This window comes from Lycium barbarum, chromosome 12, assembly GCF_019175385.1.
Source record: "Lycium barbarum isolate Lr01 chromosome 12, ASM1917538v2, whole genome shotgun sequence".
NCBI classification, from domain to species: domain Eukaryota; kingdom Viridiplantae; phylum Streptophyta; class Magnoliopsida; order Solanales; family Solanaceae; genus Lycium; species Lycium barbarum.
The window spans coordinates 66609534-66620683 of NC_083348.1; the positions used below are offsets into that span (position 1 = coordinate 66609534).

General features: G+C 35.7%; 1 protein-coding gene across 1 annotated transcript; it reads right to left on the reverse strand.

The window, feature by feature from the left end:
• Positions 1-9474: 9474 nt before the first annotated feature.
• On the reverse strand, positions 9475-9975 carry LOC132624368 (uncharacterized). Its single transcript, XM_060339160.1, has one exon. It carries the CDS (start codon positions 9973-9975, stop codon positions 9475-9477), a length of 501 nt encoding a protein of 166 aa, XP_060195143.1.
• Positions 9976-11150: the final 1175 nt, after the last annotated feature.

An 11150-nucleotide genomic window follows, 5' to 3' on the forward strand; every position in this document is an offset into this window, starting at 1 on the left:
TGGGGGAAATTAACGAAATGGTTCAAAATTGGTGATTTTATTATTCTACTATTTTTGTACAACTCATGTATTATTTGCAAGTTAAAAAAAAAATACAACTTGCAAATAAATGTTATCTAAGAATGAATAAAATATATGGCTCATTGAGCTTTCTTCTATTTACTTGTGTTCATATTTTTACTTTTATTAAGTTAGGAATATACATAAAATATACTAAGAATATACTTATAAGTATATTAAGTTATATAGTATACTTAAACATATATAAGTATATATAGTATATATAGAAAAAATAGTATATATAGTATATAGTACATATATATAAGTATATATAGTATATATAGTATATATATTAAGTTATACACATATATAAGTATATAAGTATATATAGTATATATTATACATAAATATATATAGTATATATATTAAGTATATATACGTATATAGTATAGATAGTATATATGTATATATAGTATATATATTAAGTTATACATATATATAAGTATATATTGTATATAAGTATATAGTACATATATATATATATAAGTATATAGTACATATATATAAGTATATATAGTATATATATTAAGTTATACAAATATATAAGTATATGTAAGTTATATATATATATATATGTATACGAAAAACACTATTCTGTATTGTTGACTTGCTGTTAGGCTGTTAGTCAGTAAATATTTAAACTTTAATTATAAAGTTGTATAACATATGTAAATATACCTACAATATACTAATAAATACTATAATATATATATATAATACAAAAACAAAAAAAAAAGATTTTAACTACTCCAAACCGGACCGGTTCCGGTTTGGAGTTTAAAACCGGTTAACCGGAATCGGTTAAACCGGAACCGGTTAAGCGGTTCCGGTTTTTTAACCGGAACCGGCCGGTTCCTTAACCGGTTACCGATCCGGTTCCGGTTGGAACCGGTTAACAGCTTTACTGCCAACCTGTATTTGCTACCCAATTAAAATTTGCCATGTATTTTTACAATGCCACATATACAATTAACAAGGCTTCATCCAAAACAACCCAAATATACATTTACGTGACCCCATTTGAACCCAATTAATTCCTTAGATTTCTCAATTAAAAAAAAAAAAATCTCTCATTCATCTTCTTCCTGCGCCATTACCACCAATGTGCCAACCGGATCCACTAGTTCACAACCACTGTCTCCGCCACCTCCTTCCCCAAATACTTCGTATAAGACTGCTTCTTCCTCTTAAATGCTTTGTTTTGTTCTAAAAAAGAGGAGTCAGATTTGGGTCCTTAAAATAATTCCGGCCATCTTCATGATGAAATTCAGGCCATCTCCATTTTTTCCGACAACGAACGGAAAAATCGAGCATTTCACCTCACCATAGACCTCTAAGATACCTCTATTACCCTCTACAAAAATGTTCTATTAATTAAGAGACTCTAATATGCATTACCATATGATCTAAAAATAATAATTAAAAAAAATGGCTGCTTCCTAATTTTAAATTGTTGATGGAAAGTATTTTTAATTGATTTGTTGAGTTGAACTCGAGCTAGAGATGGAGTTGAGAAGCTTGGAGGTGAAAAAAACTTGAGACCGCCATTGTTGGTTCTTTGGATTTGACTGTCATGGCGACTCTGTAAGGAAGAAGAAGAAAGGGTGGCGTGGGTGGGTGGGGTGGGGTGTAGAAATTAGCTTTTTCCTTTCCTTTTAATACATTCACGCGCTCAATGTCAGTGAATTCCACGCAATGTGCCAAGTTGGCCCGCGGTGTCCAAGTGGCACAATAAAGATTGTCTTCAAGGGTTCATATGGTACGTCGCTTGGTTGAGGGTTCCAAGTGAAAAATATAGATAAGTTTGAGGGTCTATCTATGACTTTAGCCAAAGGAAATTGATGACCTGGAATGATAAGCATTAAAAATATTATTTATTTATTTATTATTATTATAATTATTATTGTATTTGTATTTGAATGGTCGTTGCATCTACATGAGTGTGTAGTGGATATCACACTTTAGATTAAAGATTTTACTTATTATGTTATTTTATGATTTAAGAATTTAAATTTTGAATTGAATATGTTATGTTTCAATTTTAAATTGGTATCTTTCAATTTAAATTCGGAAAGTTTATCTATCAATTTTAATATTTATCTTTCAATTAGATTTGTCCTAATTCTCATTAACTTTGTCTTAAAATTGTCAAGTGACTTGTTATTAGATTGTCACTTGACTTAATTACATTTCTTGTACCTCTCCTATAGAATATATATAGATTAGCAATTTTTAACTGTCCCCTTTCCGAATCCCGATCCTTATGTACAGTATTTTTTGACGGTTACAAATCAATGAATCATTAGCTACAAATACAAAGACAGCAGCTGGAACCTAACAATAATAATGCTCTTCCGTCTCAATTTATATAATATAGTTTGACTAGACGCGAATTTTTTTTTTTTAAAAAAATTTAAACTTATGATCTAAAACAAACAATATATATTTATATGTCTGTAAATAATTTTATTAAGGACAAAAAGAAAAGTTTTAAGTTAATTATTTTTAAATATAAAAATATATCATTCTTTTTTGGGAAAAAGTGCAAATATACCCCTCAACTTTGTGATTTAGAGCAGATATACTCCTCGTTAAAAAAGTAGTATATGTATATCTTGCTGTTACAAAATGGTGCAAATATACCCTTTTTGCTGACGAAATTTTTTGTAAAAATCATTTGGCTTATTTTTTAATTTAAAACAAATGTCACGTAGCTTTAAAAAAAAAGGTCTACCCATTTTTTTTAGTACACATATTTTTTTGAAGTCACATGGTAATTTTGTTTCCTGGTGGGTCGGGTCTGGTTCGTTTAAAGAAATGGATAGACTTATTTATTTAAAGCCACGGGGATATATTTTAAAACGAACCAAACACGACACACCAGTAAAAAAAAATTACCATGTGACTTTAGAAAAATATATCTACTAAAAAAAAGTACCCTTTTTTTAAAAGCCACGTGGCATTTTTTTAAATTAAAAAATAAGCTAAATGATTTTTTTTTAAAAAATCCATCAATAAAAAGGGTATATTTGCACCATTTGTGTAACGGCAGGGGTATATTTGCACTATTTTATAACGGTAGGGGTATATATACATCACTTTTTTAACGAGGTGTATATCTGCTCTAAATTGCAAAGTTGAAGGGTATATTTGCACATTTGCCGTTCTTTTTTTGACTAATTAAAAAGGAAAGTGTATCACAATAAATTGAGAGGGAGTAGAAATTAAAACTCTGATTTTTTTTACAACTTTCTGAAATATATTGCTCCAATAAAAAGTCGTAGCTAATCAAATATTTAGCCATAATAAATCATTTGAAGTAAAATACTCATTAGTTTCACTTCATGTAGCTTATTTTCCTTATTAGTATGTGTCAAAAAGAATTATCCTTTCTATATTTGGAAAGAATTCACATTCATGCAATGATTTATATGTTGAAAATAACAATCCAGAATCACATGTGAATCATTAGACAATGACAGATACTTGATCCATTGCAGAGATAATTAGTTGAAGATATTATCTCTTGGTAATTAGTTGTAAGATCTTCTAAGCCTTAGTACGTTGTTTTGTTGATCTTTTCTAAGATGGGGAGAAGAAGAAAAGTTGCATGCAAACTTAGGGACCATAACACTTATATTCTGACACCTCTTCCAAAGGCAACTCTTCAATTATGCCTCTTTAGAGAGGTACCTGATAATTAAAAAGTAAATATGTTTCTATGCATAAATAAAGTTCATACTTAGAACGAAATATTTCTACAACTCATATAATTAATACTTTATTAGATCACTAATATAGGCTCATTGAATTGATAGTATACAATCATACTAAATATGTGAGCCCACTTAAATAGAAAATTATTAACAATCTCCCATTTGGACCACATATGTTTTTGAAAAATTGTACATAGTTAAAACTTTATAGTGCACTAGAATTTTCTATCGTAATAGAAATATTCTAAAACAATCTGGTCCATCAATTATACTAATATAGGATCAAGGAGGTTTTCGTAACATGTATTTTGTAACTAAACACATCAATGGTCACAACATTAGCAAAACTAATGACATAGATCAAGTACGAATGCATACCATGAAAATTGCATGTAAATTGATCTAGTCATGTCAATTTTCAAGTGGTCCTACTTTATGTTTGAAAATTACTTTCTTATACTTTATGCAAAACTGCAGCAGAAAGTAAATATCTTTATTTTCAGAGTTTTCAGTAAACACATGAAATTCATAAATTTCATATAACTTTAATATGTACAGAAAATATACGTAAACACGTCAAAAGCATAAACAAAACAACAAACTCGCACTGAAGTGGCTCATCATAGAGTCCAACGACATCCATATAACTTTAGGTGGCCAACCTTTTGTGAGCGGATCCGCAATCATTGAGTTTGTACTAATATGATCTATTGACACAAGAAAACTGTAAACTCTTTTCCTCACACAATTAGAAATTAAATGTGTATATGCTTTAGTTTCGATAAACTTCGGATATACATATTCCAAACACATTTATACCCAGAAAGGGCTCGTCTCAAGTTACCTAACACAACATTATTATGTAGTCTTTGGAATAATAATCTGTAAGTGTTACTCTTATCGATAGTTCACAAATAATGACTACCAAAACGGCCTAGTAATATGTCTTTCTTTAGACCGACACGTTACTAGTATGATGTTACTAAATACATCACATATTCATAACTATCCGTAATCTGGCCAAAATAATCTTCCTTTGAGATAATTATTTCACATAGCAAATCATGCTTAATGTTCAAAATAAACAAATTTTATCTAATAGAGGTTACTTTGGTAACATATTAGACTAATCTATTTCATTCGAAACAAGAAGCACACATGGCATAATTCCATTCCCAGTACAAATAGCTATTTCTTTTTTATGTGCAGCGGAAAAGAAAGCAAAAAGACATCCACAAAATGTAACTGGAAAGATACAGATGTTCCCTTTATGCAAAAGTTGTTCCAAAAAATTCAAAAAGCACAAAAATCTACATAAAAACTCTGCAGAATAATGCAGAAAACTGCCAAAAATTACAGAAAACTAGGCAAAAAATTCATAAAAGTGTCCAAAAAATGACAAATATTATAAACACTGAAACCCCAATGCGTTTAAAGCCAAAGAAGACGGGGAATGAGTTTCATCTAACCTATCTAGAGTTCCGCAGGGAATTATACAACTTTACCAATATGTAAATTCAAATTCTTCAGAAGGAATATATTCAAATCACTTTTCTTTATGCCAGCACCTACGCACATAGGTAGGGCCTTGCCTTCAAAATGTGATCTAATTGTAAGAGAATATTTGCCGTGATTATTCTCATTCCTTGAATAGGTTAATATACAACATTTACAACATAATTGTAGGCTACAAATTAGGAACTAATTTGACTAATTAATTCTAACATATGCTATCCTAAAATAGAAGATTACAAAATATATTTGACTAAATATTTACATAATCTAACACACCCCCGCAGTCAAAGCGGGAGGTTTACGAACGGTTAGACTGTCCCGAAAATCATCAAATAGTACGCGCGGAAGACCTTTGGTGAAGATGTCGGCAATCTGATAACGGGACGGAACATGTAGGACACAAACCTCTCCACGTCTAACCTTTTCACGAACAAAGTGAATGTCCATTTCAATATGCTTGGTACGTTGATGTTGTATCGGATTTCCAGACAAGTAAATGGCACTCACATTGTCACAATAGACCAAAGTTGCTTTACGAATAGGACAATTGAGTTCAAGCAACAGATTACGAATCCAACAAGATTCAGAGACAATATTAGCAACCCCTCTGTACTCAGCTTCAGCACTAGACTTAGGTAGAGTAGGTTGGCGCTTGGAAGACAAAGAAATCATGTTATCCCCAAAATATACACAATAACCCGATGTGGAGCGTCGAGTGTCTGGACATCCTCCCCAATCAGCATCTGTATATGAAAGTAGAGACTGTAGAGAGGTTTTGTATAAGTGTGTACCAAAGTCAATCGTACCTCGAATGTAACGCAAAATGCGTTTTAATGCTTCCATATGCTCGACTTTGGGATCATGTATAAACAAGCAAACCTGTTGGACCACGTATGATATGTCTGGCCGAGTAAATGTCAAGTATTGCAAAGCACCTGCCAGACGACGATACTTCGTAGGATCTTCATACGGGGCGCTCGAAGTAGCGCTGAGTTTGCCTTTTGTATCAATTGGAGTGGGGCAAGGCTTACATTGTGACATGCCTGCCTTGTCAAGAATATCCTCTGCATAAGAACTCTGAGACATGAATAGGCTATTTTTGTCCCAAGGACGGCAATCCCTAAAAAATAGCTCAACGGACCCAAGTCTTTCATAGCAAATTCCGTAGCTAACTTGGACATAATACCTAGTCTGAGAGAGTCTGAAGATGAAGTTAGAATAATATCATCCACATATAACAAAATGGAAGCAGTATCATTTCCACGACAATAAGTGAAGAGAGAGTTGTCAGATGTACTATGCGAGAAACCAATGGTTGCCACATATTCAGCAAAACGTTGATACCATGCCCGTGGTGCATGTTTCAAGCCATAAAGAGACTTATGCAAGAGACAAACATGATCAGGACGAGCCGGATCACGGAATCCCAGAGGCTGATACATATAGACGGTCTCATTCAAATTGCCATGTAAGAAAACATTCTTTACATCAAGTTGGTGAATGGGCCAAGGTGAGATAAAGCAATAGTAAGAACCACACGGATAGTTGCTGGCTTGACCACCGGACTGAAAGTCTCGTCACAATCAACACTTTCCCGTTGAGACCTGCCATCACCTACAAGACGGGCTTTATGCCTCTCAAAAAAACCATCAGATTTCTTTTTATGCCAAAAAATCCATAAAGACTGAATAATATTAGCATTTGGAGGAGGAGGGACCAACTCCCAAGTCTTACTATCAATAAGAGCATTATATTCATCTTGCATAGCATTTTTCCAATTCGGGTCATTAAGTGCACCGACGGGATTCCGGGGAATAGGAGAGATGAAATTTTTGGTGGCACTTAAGGCTTGATTATGGTATTTCAAGTTCGGCTTAAATATCCCATGTTGACTACGAGTAGTCATGCGAGGAACAGGTGGGGGCTGGCAGAGATGGGGCTGCTGCCGTTGTGGGGGGCTGGCAGTGAGTGGGGGGGCTGGCAGCGAGGGAGACGGAGGGGCTGGCAGTGGCGGGACTGCTGGCTGGACCGCGGAAGGATTGGGAAGGAGCTGGCGGGTATCTGGGGTGGTGGAAGGGTTTTGCTGGACAGACGACGAGGGAGGAGGGGAGATGGGTGAGCTCGAGTGTTGGGGTGCAGGAGGCGGAGCAGCGGCCTGGTCATGCAAAAAAAGTATTCTCAATGGGGAATTATCATCACCCAAAAACTCATATGAGGTAGAAGATGGACTATTTATTTGTGAAAATGGAAAGGAGTTTTCATCAAACCACACATGCCGAGCTATGATTATTTTTCGGCTCGATAAATCATAGCATTTGTACCCCCGATGATTAGAAGGATACCCCAGGAAAACACACGGAGTGGACCTAGATTGTAGCTTATGAATTTGTGTGGACGGAAAGAGAGGAAAGCATAGACAATCAAAAACTCGGAGATGAGAGTAGGATGGATTCTTTTGATAAAGAATCTGAGTGGGTGTCTTATATGCTAAGATTTTAGAAGGGAGAATATTGTGTAGGTACGTTGTCATGGCCAAGGCGTGATGCCAATAGGAGGGGGGCATAGATGCATGGGCAAGGAGTGTACGAACAATATTATTTATGGATTTAATTTTCCGTTCCGCCTTACCATTTTGGGGTGAGGTGTGCGGGCAAGAAAATCGGAAAACATCCCGTTTTGTTCACAAAATTTATGAAAGGGACCATTATCAAATTCACGCCCGTTGTCACATTGAAAGGTTTTGATTTCTTTTTCAAACTGAGTGCGAATGAAAATCCGGAAAGACAAGAAACAATCATAAACTTGGGACTTTGTTTTGATGGGAAAAGTCCAAAGAAAATTAGTATATTTGTCAAGAAACAAAACATAATATCTGTGACCAGAAGAGCTAAGAACAGGTGAAGTCCATAAATCATTGTGAAAAATGTCAAAGGGCATAGTAGTAGTTGAAAGAGAGTCATAAAAAGACATTTTAATTAATTTCCCCAAAGGGCAAAAATGACAAACATTGTTTCGAGCCTTATTACATTCAATAAAATTACTACTACGTAAAGAACTAAGAATTACATCCCCGGGATGACCTAAACGGGAGTGCCAAATATGAGGAGAGATGACGGTAAAAGCAGATGGTGCGGAGGACAAAATGGCTCGATAATTTTTGAAGAATGGATAAAGATCACCCGAACTTTCACATCTCATGAGTTTGCTCCCCGTCCGTAAATCTTTCACACAAAAGCCAAAAGGATCAAATTCAATAGAAACCATATTATCAATAGTAAATTTACGAACGGAAATAAGGTTTTTGATGAGTTTAGGTGCATGTAAAACATTTTTCAGGTTTAAGGAGGGATTTACTTGAAGGGATGTATGACCATAACCACGAATCGGAATCATGTTACCATTACCAACAACGATGTCATTATTTTTGCTCAATTGATAGTAAGACGAGAGAGTACCTTGGGAGTTGGTCATGTAAGATGTGGCTCCGGTGTCCATGTACCAATTGTTGTCATCGGGCGGATTCAAAGACATTGTGTGCATAGCCTGATAAATATGCGTGGGCGCCTACCCACCATGTGATGACGGGGCTGTCGAGTAGAACGACTGTGGAGGACAAGCACCAAGAACTCCCTGCTGCGACGGGCCTGGGCGTGACTGCTGCCAGCCGCGAGGCTGCTGCCACCCTGCTGTGGGGTACGGGCACGGTGGGGTGGCCCACGGCTGTGGCCCCCAAGCAACCCACGGTGGAAAATACCACGACGGGGCAGTGGCCCCCTGGTGCTGCGACGCGGCGGGCTGGTTGGCCTGGGCATTGTTCCGGCTGCCCCCCCCCCCCCCCGCTGCTTTGCCCATTCCCGGCGCCACCGCGGTTGTTGTTGCGGTTGCCACCGCTGCGACCGCTGTTGTTCTTCTTTCCACGATTGTGAGAATTTCCTCGATTGTTGAAGGTATTTTCAGAATTGTTGGGCTGCCCATTAGCAGAGAAATTATGAGGATTAATATTATGGGAAACGAGAGCAGCATTCGACCCGGAGTTGTGAATGGCGTCCTCGCCATGGCTGTCTTCCTCAAGTTCGAGCATCGACCGGACAACGTCAAAAGATGGGAGAGGAGTACGGTGCTGCACCGTCGTTCGAAAAGTTTTATATTCTTCTGATAACCCTCGCAGAAGACGAAACACAAGTCATTCGTCGGAAACTTTGTGGCCGACGTTGGTGAGATTGTCTGCAAGAACTTTCAGCCTGGTGCAATATGCTTTCACATTCGGAAAATCCACCAATTTGGTGTTGGTGAATTTTGCATCAAGAGCAAGAGCCCTAGCCGATTTGTTGTCCTGAAAGAGATGAACAAGGCGATTCCAAGCCTCGGCTGCGGTGTCCTCTTGATGAATGATCGTGTTGAGAAGATCATTCGATATTGTACCATATACCCATTGCCGAACAATGTCATCTAGCCATTCCCATAGAGCCTTTGTAGCAAGTTTCTCGGGTGCAGTTGCCGGTGGTGGCACGGTGGGGGAGGAAGGAGGTAGGATGTGGTCGATCACCAAGTTTGCTCGGCAATGGAGCTTGAAGAGGGTAGCCCAGTTATTGTATTGGCTTCCTTCATAGTCAAGAACAATAGGAATGCATGATTTGATATTGGTGACTGTAGTCGCAGGATGCAACTTGGACGCGTCAGCCATGGAGAAGAGGAGGAGGAAGGGCCGAAGAGGAGGAAAACGAAAAAAGGGGGGTCGGCGGCTAGGGTTTAGGATGCTAGGGATTTAGGAGAAACCTAGTCTAATACCATGTAAGAGAATATTTGCCGTGATTATTCTCATTCCTTGAATAGGTTAATATATAGCATTTACAACATAATTGTAGGCTACAAATTATGAACTAATTTGACTAATTAATTCTAACATACGCTATCCTAAAATAGAAGATTACAAAATATATTTGACTAAATATTTACATAATCTAACACTAATTGATAATTTAAACGATTTATCACTTAAAGTTCCACCACGAAAAAAATTCCTTTTTCAAAACATGAAAATCAAAATTCACAATATAAAGCTAATTTTCTAAAAACGAAACTAAAGTCCCAAAATTTTGTGGAACTTTAAGTTGTTTTACAGAAAATAATTGAAAACTCAAGTTTGACAAGTAACTTAAAAACAAAAACTAGAACTTTATGGCAAGTCCTTTTCCCAAATTAGAGGCTCTTTTTATTTCTTTATGGCTTTCTTAAGTTTACAAAATCATATTTGATATTTACCACATGGATTGGGAAACAAAAATCAATCCACAAAACTTTGAGAGACCGTCTAGTAGAAGTGATTTCGACAAACAAAATTTGAAGATTGCCATTTCTTTTCAGTTCATTACTTGTACTTGAAGTACTCCTTGTATGTCCATTTTCTGACATAAGAAGCACCTTATCATTTTTTCGAGAAAGGGCTTTCCATATTCTTCTGTTTAACAGCGTTCTTCCCTTCTTATTATTGAAGGTGTTACTAGTATTAAAAAAAAAAAAAAACTAATATAAGTGAGATAAAGCTGCAAAAATTCAAAGTTACTTTTGTGCTATAACTCCACTTCATGCACCAAAACCTCCACGTTCCTTTGTAAAAAATAAATATTAGGAACAAATACTACAAATGATTTAAAAAAAAAAAAAAAAAAGTGCTACCAATAATACTACAAATAATAGAAGATATTCAACTCAATTTTCCTTATATATTTCTATCTATTATTAAAAGAGTAAAAGATAAATTTTTTGAATTTGAATTTGAATTTAAAATTAATTAAATATCAATATGATTGCAATAACGTGTGTGTATGGTTGCTAAACATTATTTAAGGTAACAATTTT

Excerpts from the sequence above, each read along its gene's own strand:
- LOC132624368 (XM_060339160.1), bottom strand. The coding sequence starts at position 9,975 with ATGGCTGACGCGTCCAAGTTGCATCCTGCGACTACAGTCACCAATATC.